The following is an 18,306-nucleotide window of genomic DNA, read 5'->3' on the forward strand; positions in this document are numbered from 1 at the left end:
AAAACTGGTACCAGTGGCATTCAACTGATCATGAAGTATAGTTAGGACATTACTGATGTAAAAAAAAAAAACAGCACAATCACTATTTGAAAAAATACATTTTCCATCAAATCTAGACAGGCCCCATTTCCAGCTGCCATCACTCCAACAACTTATCCTTGAGTAATCATGCTAAACTGGTACTAGAAAATCTCTTGCCATTAGATCAAACACAGAAGCTACTTGGTCCATTAAGCTAAGCTTAACATCATCTTGTGCTACCTGCTCAACACCAGTTTCATGTACAACAGTAAAGAGAAGAATCAGGGTTGCAAGAAAAATAATTGCAAAGGAAAAAAGGCACTTTTGAAACAGAAAAACAATTTCCTTCCATAACAGCCAAATCTGAACATTATTCCAAACTTTTGGCTGCCAGTGTATATGGTATTTGTGTGGAAACTATGGTTGCCATGTCAAATGTATATGTAACATAGCATAACATCTCATAGAAATGGTTCTCTCTCATACAACAAAGATGACACTTGTATTTTTGTTTATTTAGTCTCTAAACTGAGATAAATATACCTTGACAGAACACTGTTAAGAAAGTGCAAGGAACGAAACAGAGTACACATACTAGTGGGATAGTATAATTATAAAAAAAAAAATACTAAAAAAAAAAAAATAAAACATGCATAATGGCATCAAAATGTTTCACAAGTTCAAAAATGCTCTTTAGTCCACAGATGTCACAATGAATCAAAGTTTTCAGAAGAGGAAAGAGTCAAGACAAATGCTTCCAGATCCTCAAGAGAACCCTGTGGATGCCGAAACAGAGCAATTGTTAAGTTTGTGCTAACATGTGGCAAAGAAACGTATCAATCAAATAATCTCTCTCTCACCCTCCATTCTTCTACTGCTGTGGAAATGCGCTGTTCTGTGTGGGTGATAGTCTCTCGGCCGGCTTGTACTCTCTGAGCAAGTGCAGTGTTCTCCTTCTGGAGTTTCTTCAGCTGTAGACGCATGTATTCCTCCTGTTTCTTATAATATGTCACTAAATCACTACACACATCCTGCTCTGGAATTCCACTTGGCCGCCTAAAACAAAAACAGACAGAATCATTAAGATTAAACATCCAAAATACCAAAACAATGCAAAGAAAATCAATAAAAAAATCATATAGTTTGTATGTAGGAGAAAGAGAACGAGATAGATAGTGGTACATATTACTTTTCGAGCATGATACAATAAAAACAAAAATGACACAAATAGTGCACTCATCCAAATCTATTAGACTAGTTGGGCTAATAAACACAATGTAGAAGAACATAGTGTAGTACTTTACCAAAGAACATTCAAGAAATAAATTGAACTGGGCTTCATACAGAATATTGGCCTAATAGCATCTGCATATTTGACCTAATTTTAAAGAGCCTCATATCCTCACCATGCAGGTTCTGATGTGTCTTTAGCAAGCTCCTCCAGATTGTCCAACTCATCCAGCTTCACTTGCAGGTCTCCTTCCTCAATAACACTGGCAATTTCTTTCTAAACACACACATCATCACTGCCACACACGCATCACATTCACTGCTAAAAGCTGTGCACAAATACACTACTGCTGTAACAAAAGTAGCTTTCTGTTCTATTAAACTGTTGAATTTCTAAAGGAGCATTTAATTTACCAGTAATTACCCACATGCAGTTTGTGCATCTGTTTTGAGAGATGTGTGTGTGTGTGTGTATATATATATATATACACACACACACACACACACACACACACACACACACACACACAAAAGACAAAGATCCCCCATTTAGCCTTAACAGACTGTAGGGGCAAGTGCTGTTAGCGAGCACCTATGAAGGCCGGAACGGTTCACAAGGGGGTGGGTGGCCAGCACCACGCCCGACCGCCTTTGTCTCCCCAGTGGCGATGTTTACACACCACACCAGGTACTCATTTTAGGCTGAGTCAACCTAGGGGAGGCCCGGGACCGGTTCAGATAATCGTCACTGATAATCGGCCATGAGCGGGAATCGAACTCGGGTCCCCAGGTTCGTAGCGCAGCGCGCTAACCGCTCCACACACACATACACACACACACACGCGGTTGGGGAGTAACGGAATACAAGTAACAGGATTATGTATTTAAAATATAAGTAACTGTATTCCACTACAGTTACAATTTAAATCATTGTTAATTAGAATAGTTACATTCAAAAAGTATTTTGATTACTGAAGAGATTACTTTGCATTTTAATGTCATTCGTCTCATTTAGTCCTTTCAGATGGAAAACATTTATACATGTATATGATGCAATCCAAAGTGCATTTGAACAGCAGTGAAACCCTTTCTTATGATGTGTTGCATTCATACAAAGACAGAGTAATAGAAATAAACCTTGTGTAAATTGTCAGCTTTATGCTAAGCTAAAATGCTACTTCTAGACATTTTACATGCACGTTACCAGGCACGATCATATTTTTTTTTTATCAAGAAAATTCAAATTTGATCATAATTTCTTTGTTATTAGAGCAAAAATCGTATTCTTGATAATAATTTTTGTATTGTTTTCCTGAAAAAATATCTAAAAATCAGTCAAGATCAATTCAGACCACAACTGAGATCAAAATTTCCCCTCATTCTGTAGAGAAAGTACGTTTCACCCAAACTGTCATTACTGGATTCATTAGATTCACCCATAAATTACCTTTACTAATGTCTGTAGTTGGTTGACGAACTGTTTGTGCATGGCTTCAGTCAGCTGGGGGTTTTGCGCTGACAGCGGCTGGAGGTAGTGGGAAAACCTGTCGAAACTGACATAACATGTAATTACTTAGTTGTTACTTAATTTAAATGTAACTTTAAACATGACACTAAGTAAATATTTATACAAAAGAGGTAACACGTTTAAATAGACTATATATTGAAAAACGTAACTTTTTAGAGCTACCTTGCGTTCTCCACCAGCCATTGCAGACTTTTTTCCGTCACCTTTTTAAACAGTTTGAGTCTGGGCTTCGACTGAGATGATTTAACCGAATCATTGCGGCGAGTTGAAGCTCGTGATGAAACTTCACCACTGTCACCAACTTTATCCACATCATTTTTTACGGAAACCGATTCACTGTTCTTCTCAGACTCCTCCATGTTTCTGAACTGTCGATATTTACAAAAGACCCCGCCAAAAGTTCTCGACACACAACGGAAAGCCAGCGGCTCAAAGCGTTTTCTCGAAGTGCGTTTCTGACGGGTTCACGTTACGGGTTTGCCACTCACTCACCCCACAGCTGTTCATGTTCTATTTCAACTCTTCCCTTTTCTTGAATTTGCCACATGGAAGACAGTCTTTACGAAGTCTGTAGCTATGGGTTTAATTACAGGACTGTTTGCCATTTTATACCATCTTCCGCGGATTTATAAATGGTTCTTTCGACCCTATTATTTCATTTCATTGCTCATGACGCTGGCCTTTCCAGTCGTCCGGTGCTGCCCAGGACTGTGCGAGAATTTACCGTCCCAAAGAGAGGACGCCAACTCATGCGCCTTTGACTGGGTTAGTGACTATCCAGGCAGATACTGAACAGGCTCCCTTGCTTGCCTTAAGGGAATTTTAAAAGGGATTTTTTTTTTAAAAGGCCTCATTTATATTATTTTAATTCGAATTAGAATTATTTTATCTTTTCTATAATTACAAAATAGTAGAAATTGTTTCTCTCAACAAATTGTATGCTGTAATTAATGTAGTATTCAAAAAGTACTTTTATATTTATTAATAATATGTAGTTTTATAAAGTTATTGACATAATATGAATGTAATATATTATATATATTATTTATATTAATATTATAATCGGTTCAATATCTAATTTTAATTATAGAATCACATTTTTCTATATGCTATATATATATATATATATACTGTATGTATGTATTCATAATAACATATATGTTTGTTCTGTGCAGAGGGAGATGGAGATTTTAATGTTTCTCAGTGCAATTGTCATGATGAAGAATCGAAGAGCTAGTAAGTTTACCTTTACCAAAGATGCAGTCACACACATGCTGCACATCTTCAAGCTGAAAATATGTGACATCCTAAACCCTGATTGAACAGAATCATATTTACTTTAATTATCAATGTTGCTACTGCTAATCTGTAGATTTGAATGACATTTTTTGCTCTCCCTCTCTCTCTCTCTCTCTCTCTCTCTCTCTCTCTCTCTCTCTCTCTCTCTATCTCTCTCTCTCTCTCCAGTAACTCTGGAGCAACATATAGGGAATATATTTCTCTTCAGTAAGGTGGCTAATGTGGTGTTGTTCTTTCGAGTAGACCTGAGACTTGGCCTTCTCTACCTTACACTGTGTGTGGGTAAATAAAGCATGTGATACAACCATACATTTGTGATTCATTACATAATATGTAAAAAATGAAGTCATACTGCAGATGCGTGTATTCTTATTTTACTACACCTTCTCAACTCAGTGTTCCTGATTGCATGTAAACCACCAATCTACATGGGCCCTGAGTACATCAAATACTTCAGTGACACAACCATAGATGTGAGTATAATTCAGACAATATCATCTTTCCCAAAATTATTATGTTCTTATTCTATATTAAAGGCAGAATAACATTATAGCTGCATCAAGTTAGAACACATTCAAATGTTACAAAAAGTATTTATTTTAATGTGATGTTAAATCATGGATAAAAACTGCAATCTTCTTATATAAACTAAACTCATAATAATGCACATAATTCTGTATTAATGTCAGGAAGAACTGGAAAGAGACAGTCGAGAGGCATGGATTGTTGAGTTTTATGCCAACTGGTCTCCAGAGTGTCAGTCATTTGCCCCCATTTTTGCTGACCTGTCGCTTAAGTAAGTCATGCACACTACACACTTGTGCTCTCACGCTGCTTCTTGGTTAGTGACTTTGACTGTTCATCACCAGGTATAACTGCTTAGGCCTCAAATTTGGGAAAGTGGACATTGGACAATATGGAGCAGTAGCAGAGAGGTAAAACATCAACTTTATTCTTCCAAAACTCTTCATGCTCAAATTTTGGTAAGCTTTATTTTCTGTTGTTGGAATAATCACTTTGTTGTTTGGGGCTGTGATAAATGGTGTATTAGTAGTTATATTTAACTTTTTTGATTGACAGACCTGATTGTCCTATCATCTCATTACAGGTATAGGGTAAACCCCTCCCCACTCTCCAAACAGCTGCCCTCCTTGTTGCTGCTACAGGGTGGACGAGAGCTTATGCGTCGCCCTCAAGTGGACATGAAGGGAAGAGCCATTGCCTGGACTTTCACAGAGGTATATGTTTAAAAACTTAAACCCTATTAAGACCTACAAAGCAATTGGTTATTCTTCAAATGTAAGTTTAAAGGGATAGTTCATGCACAAATGTAAATCTCTCATCATTTACTCACCCTCATGCCATTCCAGATGTGAATGACTTTTTGTCTTCTGCCAAACACAAACAGAGATATTTAGAAGAGTATTTTGGCTCTGTAGGTCCATAGAATGCAAGTGAATCTGTGCCAGTATTTTGAAGTGCCAAAATCCACATAAAGGCAACATAAAAGTACTCCAGACGTGGTTAAATCTATGTCTTCAGAAGTGATACGATAGGTTGGGTGAGAAACAGATCAATATTTACGTTCTTTTTTTTATTTTTTTTTACTATAAATTCTCATCCCTGCTCAGTCAGTCTCCACTTTTACTTGCACTTTGACATACTCTTCTGTTTTTGGTGATTCAAAGTCTTCATGCAGATCACCCCCTACTGGGCAGGGAGGAGAATTTATGAAAAAAAAAAAAAAAAAGACTTAAATATTGATCTGTTTCTCACCCACACCTATCAGATTGTATCTGAACACATGCATTTAACCACTAGAGTCATATGGATTACTTTTGTGCTCCTTTTATGTAGATTTTGGAGCTTCAAACTTTTGGCATCCATTCACTTGCATTGTGAGGACATACAGAGCTTAGATATTCTTCTAAAAATCTTAATTTGTGTTCTGCAGAAGAAAGTAAGTCATACACAACTGGCATGCTAGGAGGGTGAGTAAATCATGTGAGAATTTGTATTTTTGGATGAACTATTCCATTAAGAATCAGTCTTCAAAAAGCCCTCATTGATTTATCCACTACTAATTTGAATATTGAGGGGGGCAAGACTATGTTGGTTATAGAACTGAATCCCTGAGTTATATGTTTGTGTTTTGCAGGAAAATATAATTCGAGAGTTCAACCTAAATGAGATATTCCAAAAGTACAAGAAACTCTCAAAGGGAGAGAAGACTGAGGAACCAAAGACACTCCTGCAGGAGGGTCCAGTTGAAAAGGAACCAGTCGGCTCACATGAGGAGGAGGAACCAGAGAGCAAAAAAGATAAATGAGAAATGAGACACAGAATCTGATGGAATTCATTCAGCAATGGTGAAGTTATGGAAAATGTGCTGTGCTATCTAGAGTATATCTACAGTATTATATATTTGGATGAAGGTTTTAATAAATAGTATCTAAAACTTAAAACATGTATATGTCACATGTATGCTTCATTTGTAAAAGACTACAATAAGTTGTTTTTCCATTGGAACACTATAAGAGTAAGAAATGTCATATTTATTTTGATGCTTTACTGTCATATTTTCTGGCTTTTTTTATCATTACTAGATATATTCTTTATTATATATATCAATAATATGAGCTATATTGCTGTAACTTTTATAAACAATAAAAGTAGATCATTTTGGGGGTGTAGAGTATCAGGGTACAGATGCCTACTGATTTGATTGACACTGTCATTATGTACATTTAGCTCAAAACCTGATTTTTTTTTTTTAATGCTTTAAGACTTTAATGTCTTAGGATGGCTCAGTATATATGAACAAATAAAAAAGAAGGGAAGAGCTATTGCGTGCTTCAGGATAAAGACTGTGTGTGAAATGTGAACAAATATATCAAATCAATGCTCTGGAAAACACATCACTTGATCAACAACCTTCAGCAGAAATGTATTTAAAGTTCATCTCAGCAATCTTTGGCTCATTGCATTGTTGATGACATATCTGTGTCACAATCAAACCTCTAGTACTTATAAAAGGGGCTTTTATCCTCACTTTTTCCATACATCATAGTCTTTCCTTGAAGCTCATTCAACATGTTATTGGTGATGAAATTACATGTTGATGGAAATATCTCTGCATGTGCTGTGCCACAGATTCGCTTTCTTTGTGCCCAGGCCGAAATCCTATTAAGAGGATGAAATCCTATGAACAGAACATCTGAGCAGCTGAAGCAGACTCACCTGGAAGATAAAGAATAAATAATTTACTGAAACAATATCAAGGCAGTTTCTTCAATGCTTCTTTAGCACAGCCAAATAACTTAAACAAAAAAAGAGAGACAAAGATAATCTTTCCCTCCATGTCTGTCATGTGCCATTCATTGACATCTCTGAAAGTCTTCGTAAGGCTTTTTTATTTGAACTTGTTGTCTGCTCACGTTTGCCACTGATGCCCATGGAGAGGAGCCTTGAATAAGTGTGCTCCAATACCATAGCATTACAGAACCTTGGCAGACGACATCTTGGCATGGCTGAGGACACAGAGACAGATTGAGGCTGACACAGCAGACCTGCACTTGGCGAATGGCTGGTACTGCCTGCTGTGTGGATCAGAGCATGTATGACACTTTACTCAGGGGGCCCGTCAGTCTTATGTGCTCTTTTGGAGTGCAGCATGGTAATAATAATAATAACAATAAAAAGAGGAAAATGTTTGGCCTTCCATAGAATGATGCCATATTTTAAATGTCATCTATGTATCTCATGTAAATTAGAAGGAATGGAGGCATTTAAGAAAGTTTGTTTTCTCCCATTTGGACATTGTTAGAGTTGTTTTAAGCCCATTGCGGATTATAATGATGAATCAAAATTTCTCATTTTGTTGCCGAAGGCGATGAGGTATATTTCCTCTGATATCTGGGTACAACTCAAATCTGGGCTTGAGTCTTGAGGTCATGTCAATGTTAAAATTAAAATTTCAATAGCAATAATTACAGATACATAACAGGTTATTTTACATACCTAAAATTTTCTGTACCTTAGAATGTATTTTTGGATGTAATGAAAGTCTGTCTTTGTGTGTTTTTGTCAAAAAGTTTTGAGAATTGTCCAAGTAGTGTTTGGATGTACTGTAGTAGATACATCCCTGTTTATATACAATAGAATGCATTACTGGAATGTATTTTGTGTGTGTGTGATATATATATATATATATATATATATATATATATATATATAATAGGGCTGTCAATCGATTACAATTTTTAATCAAATTAATTACATGGTGTCCGATTAATTAATCGTGATTAATTCGATTAACCATATACAAATATTTGGTGAGAAAGCCCCTCATATAACAATAATTCAATATATAATTATGAAATAATTATACATAGTTATCTTTAAATATTCAACAAATATGTATATATGTATATATATATATATATATATATATATATATATATATATATAGTTAAATATATATATATATTCACATAATTAAAATGCATTACATTCTTGTGGCAGAAGAGTTCATCATTTATAAGACAATACAAAAAAGCGGCTTTAGAATACAATGTATTGTTTATTACCATATTATTGATCATAAGTCAATCAATGGCATACAGTTCACAGCAATCCATTTCACAAGTGAATTTGTCAATCAGTTCGAGATTTATTATGAGGGCTTGTTTAAGGACCTGTCAATTTACATCTGCGTCAGTCATGCTAGTGTAGTGTCTCGGGTGCGTCGCATCATAAACATAATACGTTTAGGTCACTGTGTCAAGTTAAATATAGTTTAAGACTCAATCTTTAAACACATCTTGAGATCACTTAGTTCGGATTTGCGCTCCATCAAGTGTTTTGAATGCAAGAACGTAACGCATGTCTGTGTTGTTGATGCTGAAAGTTGTTTTCTTCACTGTATAAACTTTGCGTGAAGTTTCACTTACTGCCCTCTGGAGTAAACAGGTGGTACTACAAGCTTGCATTTCTCTGGAATCTTCCTAATACTGTAACGTCTAGTGTAGACACAGGATAAGACGGACAAGAGGTGCGGATCCAAATGCAGTTTTATTTAACATTTAATAAATAAAAGGGTAAACACAAAGAAAAGTCCACGATGGGAAAACAGGCAACTGAAAACACAATGAATATTTAACATATAATAAATAAAAGGGTAAACACAAAGAAAAGTCCACGATGGGAAAACAGGCAACTGAAAACACAATGAATCAGATTACACACGAGGGAACAAAAACACAAAACAGAACTAGGAACTCGGGTAAAGGATACACAGATCAGGCTTGACAACATACCGGATACAAACAACGATCAACAGTGATTAAACAAAGAATCAGGGTTTAAATACACGTACAAAGTGGAGACTGAACGAGACACAGGTGAAAACAATGATGAATGCAGGCAGTGAGGGAGACCGGGAATTGTGGGAAATGTAGTTTAGACAAGGACAGTGAAACACGGGGCGAACAACAAGGAAAACGCGACATGGAGCGTGAACGGTGACGGGTGAAACGGAAAACACGGAGCAGACCAGGAAATATGACATAACACAGGGCAGACAACGGGGAATCGTTACAGAATCCCCCCTCAAAAGGACCGGATTCCAGACGGTCTTAAGACACAGAAAAGAAAAAATAGCAGGGATAAACAAATGTTCAAGGAGTGAGGGGCCAGAAATGGGGAAAATAGACAGACCAAAGGGGGCACAGGGGACACGGAGACAGACCAAGGAGGCTCAAGGGTCACGGAGACAGACCAGGGGGGCACAAGGGACACGGAGACAGACCACGGGGGCACAAGGGGAAATTAGGCAGTCCAAGGAGGCAAAAGTGGCAATGAGACAGTCCACAGGGGCACAAAGGGCAGACAGGCAGACCAGGGAGGCAGTCTCTGGGGGTGTGTGCAGGGAACCAGGTTGGGTGGCCTGGGGGACGTCCACAGGGTAGGGACAGGTTTAGGAGGCCTGGGAGATGGCTGTAGAGCAAGAGCCTGTTCAGGGGGCCTGGGAGGTGGCCACAGGACAGAGGTCGGTTTAGATGGCCTGGGGGCTGGCCACTTGACAAGGGCCGGTTCAGGGGACCTGGGAGGTGGCCACAGGACAGGGACAGTTCGAGGAGGCCTGGGCGGCGGCCACAAGACAGGGACAGGTCTAGGGGGCCTGGGAGGTGGCCATCGGGCAGGGACAGGTCCAGGAGGCCTGGGAGGCGGCCTCAGGACAGGGACAGGTCTAGGAGGTCTGGGAGATGGCCGCAGAACAGGGGCCGGTTCAGGGGACCTAAGATGTGGCTCCAGGACAGGGACAGGTTTAGGTGACCTAGGAGGTGGCCATAGGGCTAGGGCTGGTTCAAGGGGCCTGGGAGGAAGAGTGGCCACTAGGGGAGCTGGCGGAGCCAAGGAGGACTTCTGAGACGGAGCAGTCAAAGACTTGGGTGGTGGCGCCGAAGGAGGCGCAGGCAAGGCCGCAGGAGACCCTGGGGGCGGAGCTGCAAGGGGCTCTGGAGATAAAGCTGAGGGAGGCTCTGGAGGCTCAGGAGACGGAGCTGAGGGAGGCTCTGGGGCCTCAGGAGGCGGAGCTGAGGGAGGCTCTGGAGGCTCAGGAGGCGGAGCTGAGGGAGGCTCTGGGGCCTCAAGAGGCAGAGCAGAGGGAGGCTCAGGAGGCGGAGTCGAGGAAGGCAGAGCCGAGGAAGGTTCGAGGGGCTCAGGAGGCGGAGCTGTGAGAGGCTCAGGAGGCAGAGCCGTGGGAGGCTCAGGACGCAGAGCCGTGGGAGGCTCAGGAGGCAGAGCCGTGGGAGGCTCAGGAGGCAGATCCGAGGGAGGTGGCGCTGTAGGAGGCTTTGAAGGCAGAGGCCTGGAAGGCTCTGGAGGCGGAGCTGATGGAGGTGGCGCCGTAGGAGGCTTTAGAGGCAGAGGCCTGGAAGGCTCTGGAGGTGAAGCCAAGGGAGGCTCAGGAGGTGGAGCCGAGGAAGGCTCAGGAGGTGGAGCCGAGGAAGGCTCAGGAGGCAGAGCCGAGGAAGGTGGCGCCGTAGGAGGCTCTAGAGGTGAAGCTCTGGAAGGCTCTGGAGGCAGAGCCGAGGGAGGTGGCGCTGTAGGAGGCTTTGAAGGCGGAGGCCTGGAAGGCTCTGGAGGCGGAGCCGATGGAGGTGGCGCCGTAGGAGGTGGCGCCGTAGGAGGCTCTAGAGGCGGAGGCCTGGAAGGCTCTGGAGGTGAAGCCGAGGGAGGCTCAGGAGGTGGAGCCGAGGAAGGCTCAGGAGGCGGAGCCGTAGGTGGCTCAGGAGTCTCGGGGAGCAGAGCTGTAGGAGGCTCGGGGAGAAGCGCCGTAGGACGCTCTAGAGGCGGAGCCCTAGAAGGCTCTGGGGTCTCTGAGAGCAGGGCCGTAGGAGGCTCGGGAGGTGGAGCCGTAGGAGGCTCGGGGAGATGGGCCGTGGAAGGCTCGAGAGGTTCTGGAGGCGGGGGGAAGGCTCGAGAGGCAGAGCCCTGGAAGGCCCGAGAGGCTTGAGGGGCGGAGCCCTGGGAGGCTTGAGAGGCGGAGCCCTGGAAGGCCCGAGAGGCTTGAGGGACTGAGCCCTGGAAGGCCCGAGTGACTTGAGGGGCGGAGCCCTGGATGGCTCGAGAGGCTTGAGAGGCGGAGCCCTGGAAGGCTCGAGAGGCTTGAGAGGCAAAGCCCTGAGAGGCTCAGGAAGCTCGAGAGGCGGAGCTCTGGAAAGCTCGAGAGGCGGAGCTCTGGAAAGCTCGAGAGGCGGAGCCCTGGGAGGCTCGGGAAGCAGAGCCCTAGAAGGTTCGAGGGGCGCTGGCTGTTGGATGGTCCTGGCTACTGGTGTTGGCCCTGGGACGGTCATGGCTGCTGGCACTGGCTCTTGGACGGTCATGGCTGCTGGCGCTGGCACAGGGACAGTCGAGGCTACAGGCGCTGGCTCAGGGACGGTCGAGGCTACAGGCGCTGGCTCAGGGACGGTCGAGGCACTGTTCCTGGTCGGCGTGGCTTCAGGCTCGCAGGCCGTGGCTGGCAAGGGCTCAAGCTCGCTGACCGTGGCTGACGTGGGCACAGGCTCGCTCACCGTGACAGGCGTGGGCTCTGGCCCGCTCACGGTGACAGGCGTGGGCTCTGGTTCGCAGACCGGGGCAGGCGTGGGCTCTGGCTCGCTGACCGTGGCTGACGTTGGCCGGAAGGCGGAAGCCCATCTTCTTCTCCTCCTCCGGGCGGACGAAGTCGACCATGCTGGCTCGTGGACGACGACAGGCATGGGGGCGAGCTCGCTGACCGGTGGGGCAGGTGGAAGAGGATGAGCCAAGGACGACTGGAGGGTCACCGCCGTGGGAGGAGAGGCAGGATCCTCAACCACATCCACAGTAAATAGCGAGCCGCATACCAGAAGTGTCTCTTCCATGAACTCACAGAGCGTCCAGCCACGTGTCGCCGGCGGCAACCGCTCCTGGAGCGTACCGGTCAGGCTAGCCTGGAAGAACACCACCAGGGAGGAGTCAGGATAGTCGGTGGCGCTCGCTAGGTACAGGAAGTCCCTAATGTGATCCTCCACCGGGCGGCTTCCTTGCTTCAGGTCCAGGAGGCGGCAGCATGCCCGGATAACCGCTGGATCCATTATTGGTCGATCGTTCTGTAACGTCTAGTATAGACACAGGATAAGACGGACAAGAGGTGCGGATCCAAACGCGGTTTTATTTAACATTTAATAAATAAAAGGGTAAACACAAAGAAAAGTCCACGATGGGAAAACAGGCAACTGAAAACACAATGAATATTTAACATATAATAAATAAAAGGGTAAACACAAAGAAAAGTCCACGATGGGAAAACAGGCAACTGAAAACACAATGAATCAGATTACACACGAGGGAACAAAAACACAAAACAGAACTAGGAACTCGGGTAAAGGATACACAGATCAGGCTTGACAACATACCGGATACAAACAACGATCAACAGTGATTAAACAAAGAATCAGGGTTTAAATACACGTACAAAGTGGAGACTGAACGAGACACAGGTGAAAACAATGATGAATGCAGGCAGTGAGGGAGACCGGGAATTGTGGGAAATGTAGTTTAGACAAGGACAGTGAAACACGGGGCGAACAACAAGGAAAACGCGACATGGAGCGTGAACGGTGACAGGTGAAACGGAAAACATGGAGCAGACCAGGAAATATGACATAAACGTGATAGTGCGACAGAGAACACAGGGCAGACAACGGGGAATCGTTACAAATACGGGGATATGTGATTAATTTTATATATATAATATATCATATATACACTCACCTAAAGGATTATTAGGAACACCTGTTCAATTTCTCATTAATGCAATTATCTAATCAACCAATCACATGGCAGTTGCTTCAATGCATTTAGGGGTGTGGTCCTGGTCAAGACAATCTCCTGAACTCCAAACTGAATGTCAGAATGGGAAAGAAAGGTGATTTAAGCAATTTTGAGCGTGGCATGGTTGTTGGTGCCAGACGGGCGGTCTGAGTATTTCACAATCTGCTCAGTTACTGGGATTTTCACGCACAACCATTTCTAGGGTTTACAAAGAATGGTGTGAAAAGGAAAAACATCCAGTATGCGGCAGTCCTGTGGGCGAAAATGCCTTGTTGATGCTAGAGGTCAGAGGAGAATGGGCCGACTGATTCAAGCTGATAGAAGAGCAACTTTGCCTGAAATAACCACTCGTTACAACCGAGGTATGCAGCAAAGCATTTGTGAAGCCACAACACGCACAACCTTGAGGCGGATGGGCTACAACAGCAGAAGACCCCACCGAGTACCACTCATCTCCACTACAAATAGGAAAAAGAGGGTACAATTTGCAAAAGCTCACCAAAATTGGACAGTTGAAGACTGGAAAAATGTTGCCTGGTCTGATGAGTCTCGATTTCTGTTGAGACATTCAGATGGTAGGGTCAGAATTTGGCGTAAACAGAATGAGAACATGGATCCATCATGCCTTGTTACCACTGTGCAGGCTGGTGGTGGTGGTGTAATGGTGTGGGGGATGTTTTCTTGGCACACTATAGGCCCCTTAGTGCCAATTGGGCATCGTTTAAATGCCACGGCCTACCTGAGCATTGTTTCTGACCATGTCCATCCCTTTATGGCCACCATGTACCCATCCGCTGATGGCTACTTCCAGCAGGATAATGCACCATGTCACAAAGCTCGAATCATTTCAAATTGGTTTCTTGAACATGACAATGAGTTCACTGTACTAAAATGGCCCCCACAGTCACCAGATCTCAACCCAATAGAGCATCTTTGGGATGTGGTGGAACGGAAGCTTCCTGCCCTGGATGTGCATCCCACAAATCTCCATCAACTGCAAGATGCTATCCTATCAATATGGGCCAACATTTCTAAAGAATGCTTTCAGCACCTTGTTGACTCAATGCCACGTAGAATTAAGGCAGTTCTGAAGGCGAAAGGGGGTCAAACACAGTATTAGTATGGTGTTCCTAATAATCCTTTAGGTGAGTGTATATACGTACATACATACATTCAAAGGGATGTAGTCTTTATAATTTAGCTAATTCTGTTTTCTGTTTCTCAACCTATTGAATGTATAAATGGGGGGAATGGCTTGGCATTAGCATCAGCTGCTTATCTACATCTGGTCACTATGTGTGTTAGATCCATAACAATAATTTTAGACCCTTTGTACTAACACATTGCATTCATCTGAACAAGGAAATGACTTCCTGCCCCATGTTCCCATATCCTAACCCTTATATTGAAGCAAACCTGAAAACGAATATCAAGCTGATCTCATATAAAGTTATGATGCAAGTTTCACATTTACCTGCTTAGTTTCCTTCACCGTGTGCAATGTCAGGTCATATCAGATCAGCCACGATGTTCAGCCATGACCTAGAGTCTGAATGCCATTTTGCCAAGCTTTCCAGCACAAAATGGCTACAGATGAATCTCAATATTGGGCCATGTGCTCAAAACAGCAGGACTCTTGTATAGTGTTCTGTTCAAGCTGTGACTGTAAGTAAGCTTGCATTGCCACCCAAACAAGGCAACATAGACCATTAAAGACCATTTTGAAAAGAAAAAAAAGGATATTTAATCAATTTAATCAGCAGAAAACTATTAAGCATCCGCAAATCAGCCCTGCATCCTTAATTGTGTCCCCATTTAGTCTGTATCTATAATCACGCTTGTTTAACTTCCCAGAACTAGCAATGGGGCTTATCGTCATTTTTCCATACACTTGATATGCAGAATAATGTATTTATACATTTGAACATCCAGCCAAGTGAAAAGGCTGAAAGCAAATGGCCTTTAATGCTGTTTTCCTGCACAGCCCATTAACTGGGGTAAGCAAGACCTACTTCATACACTGAAAATAAAACACATATTCTTGCTGAAGCTCAGCTTTGTAACTAGGCACTGGGTTAAAAGCATCCCTGGGGAAAACTAGAGGTATATAACAATTGATTCATGTTCATCTCTGCAGAACAGTAATTGGTGTTTTCAAATATGTGGGCGTTTACAAACAGGATGGGTGTTTCTAAATTATCCAATGAAAGTAGGGAATCTCAGTGTAGAAATCAGTGGGCGTTTCCAAACAGGATGTGCATTTCTAAACTATCCAATGAAAGTAGGGAATCTTAGTGTAGAAATCAGTGGGCGTTTCCAAACAGGATGGGCGTTTCTAAACTATCCAGTGAAAGTAGGGAATCTTAGTGTAGAAATCAGTGGGCGTTTCCAAACAGGATGGGCGTTTCTAAACTATCCAGTGAAAGTAGGGAATCTTAGTGTAGAAATCAGTGGGCGTTTCCAAACAGGATGGGCGTTTCTAAACTATGAAAGTGAAAGTAGGGAATCTCAGTGAAGAAATCAGTGGGCGTTTCCAAACAGGATGGGCGTTTATAAACTATGAAAGTGAAAGTAGGGAATCTCAGTGTAGAAATCAGTGGGCGTTTCCAAACAGGATGGGCGTTTCTAAACTATGAAAGTGAAAGTAGGGAATCTCAGTGAAGAAATCAGTGGGCGTTTCCAAACAGGATGGGCATTTCTAAACTCTCCAATGAAAGTGGGGAATGTCAATGGTTTGAAAACACCCGCACTGACTGGGAAAAGCCCATTTTTGTTCTGCAAAGATATAAGTCTCGTTTTTTTTTTTATATATAAATTGAGTGCTGTCTGTAAGGCTGCTGCCTCGGAGCTGTCAGATTATCATGTTGTCTAATTCCAGAGATAGCTGGGAGTAGGGTTAGGAAAAGAGGCAGTAGGATTATCTATGTTTATAAGAAATGCAAAAATGTATTTGTTTTTGGATCTCAACATGCTTTTGATGACTGCTCAAATGGATTCATCCTTTGCTTTTGGTGTGAAATGATACGAGCAGTTCCATGTCTTTAGGATTGGCATTGTTTGCTGGTTAAACTAAAATAAGAAGCATTCCATTAATCTAGAAAGTAAATAAGATAATATCAGAATAAATGTCTTGGATTTTCATTTTTAATTGATGCTATAAATGTCTTTACAATGAGTTTGTAAATGTGGACTGTTCACTTAACTCAAACAACTAATTTGGTTTGTGTAGCATGATCATACATTTCCTATAATGCACGCATGCCCATAAGAGTCATTGTTATGGTGCATTTATATTCTAATCTAATGTTTTTGATTGGACTGATTGTTGTCTTGAAACCCCTGGAAACTTCTAGAATATTCAATGATCAGAAATGTTATTTAAGGACATTAAAGTTTTTCCAGTAATGGACAGGTTTGTAATTGTTTTGTAATATAAAAGGTTTATAAACCTGGCTTTGTGAATATTTGTAAATACATTCGTTCTTACATTCACACTGTATTGCTTTCTCTCTCTTTCTAGTTTATTTTATTCTCAATGTTTATGCTCAGTAACCCAATGAAAGAATTTGAACAGGTTAGTTTATTTGATTCAGAGTTATTGGCTCAATTCGAAGAATTAAAATCCACACTCTTAACTGAATCTGTAGTACTTCCCTTAAGAATGTTTTGCTGTTTTTTTAATTGAATGAAAAAGCTCTTGTTGACACAGAGTCGGAGCCAGGATAATTGATCCAAGGGGACATTTGAAATTTCGAAGGGGGCACAGATTTACCACTTTAACATAACATTTTACGTTGCTGAAAATTATGGCTCGGTGGCTATCTTTGGAACGCTTCCAGGGAGCTATTTTTCTATATTTGTGTATCACAACAAAGGGTAGAAAACTGCTAGAATTTCCTTCTTTCAGCCTTTGAGCCTCTAAGCTCTGACTGAATTACATGGCAGAAAACATTTTTCTAATTAAAACGAGAGCAGTCAACTGGCCAGACAGCATAACTCCTGTCCCCACCTTCCACCTGAAATGTTCAATTGCTCACTACAAAGTGTTTAAGGATTCATTTGCATTATTTGTTTAAATTATTTTACAATTTAGTTGAATATTTAGGCTTGCAGAAAAAGTAAAACACATTTACAAGATAACTCAAATATGTAAATCGGTTAAAATACAACCACTATATGGCTGGTTTCAGTTTGGGTTCATCTGAGCACATTTTTCCAGCAGACAACTCTGGGGAAAGTTACACTGGCAGGACATCATAATCTCCAGTACATGAGCCTTTTCTGAATCTGCTCTGTTATTTCTTGTATACCAAAAGTTGTAAGTCTATTGTACTCCATACTGCAATGATTAGGGAATCTCAGTGTAGAAATCAGTGGGCGTTTCCAAACAGGATGGGCTTTTCTAAACCATCCAATGAAATTAGGGAATCTCAGTGTAGAAATCAGTGGGCGTTTCCAAACAGGATGGGCTTTTCTAAACCATCCAATGAAATTAGGGAATCGAAATCAGTGGGTGTTTCCAAAAAGGATGGGCGTTTCTAAACAGTGAAATACATTTATTTGTATGTGTGTGTGTGTTTTGGATGCCTATATCACATTTAGTGTCATTGTTATAGCACTGTCTCATTATATTACATTTATTTTGCTGCCTTGGCTTAATCTCAAAGCAGCGCAGTCAGTAGAGTTAACGCCGCCTCTTCTGTGCCAGTGGGTGTGGCCTATGACGTCAAAGACAAACTTCAACAAATGGAAAATGAGATAGACGCAGCTCCGTATCAGCACTGCCCAATAAGGTGATCCCATGCTTGGATATGGAGTTTCTCCGAGTATATAAATAAGCAGCAGGCAACGCGTCATTGCCTGACGCG

The 18,306-nt window shown here is 42.0% G+C and overlaps 2 protein-coding genes across 2 annotated transcripts; one reads left to right on the forward strand and one right to left on the reverse strand.

Annotated features, from left to right (window-relative positions):
* Window positions 1-521: 521 nt before the first annotated feature.
* On the reverse strand, window positions 522-3,261 carry LOC127663322 (polyamine-modulated factor 1-like). The gene is made up of 5 exons (XM_052154847.1): window positions 2,942-3,261; window positions 2,699-2,804; window positions 1,428-1,528; window positions 882-1,077; window positions 522-797 (listed from the first exon to the last, which is right to left on the reverse strand). The coding sequence occupies exons 1-5, from the start codon at window positions 3,136-3,138 to the stop codon at window positions 729-731; spliced, it is 669 nt and encodes a 222-aa protein (XP_052010807.1). The 5' UTR covers window positions 3,139-3,261; the 3' UTR covers window positions 522-728.
* On the forward strand, window positions 3,261-7,319 carry tmx2a (thioredoxin-related transmembrane protein 2a). Its single transcript, XM_052154845.1, has 8 exons — window positions 3,261-3,544; window positions 3,955-4,015; window positions 4,247-4,360; window positions 4,475-4,551; window positions 4,768-4,874; window positions 4,948-5,013; window positions 5,187-5,316; window positions 6,237-7,319. Exons 1-8 carry the CDS (start codon window positions 3,356-3,358, stop codon window positions 6,405-6,407), a joined length of 915 nt encoding a protein of 304 aa, XP_052010805.1. The 5' UTR covers window positions 3,261-3,355; the 3' UTR covers window positions 6,408-7,319.
* The last annotated feature ends 10,987 nt before the right edge of the window (window positions 7,320-18,306 follow it).

This window comes from Xyrauchen texanus, chromosome 23 (assembly GCF_025860055.1).
Source record: "Xyrauchen texanus isolate HMW12.3.18 chromosome 23, RBS_HiC_50CHRs, whole genome shotgun sequence".
In the NCBI taxonomy this organism is placed as follows: Eukaryota; Metazoa; Chordata; class Actinopteri; order Cypriniformes; family Catostomidae; genus Xyrauchen; species Xyrauchen texanus.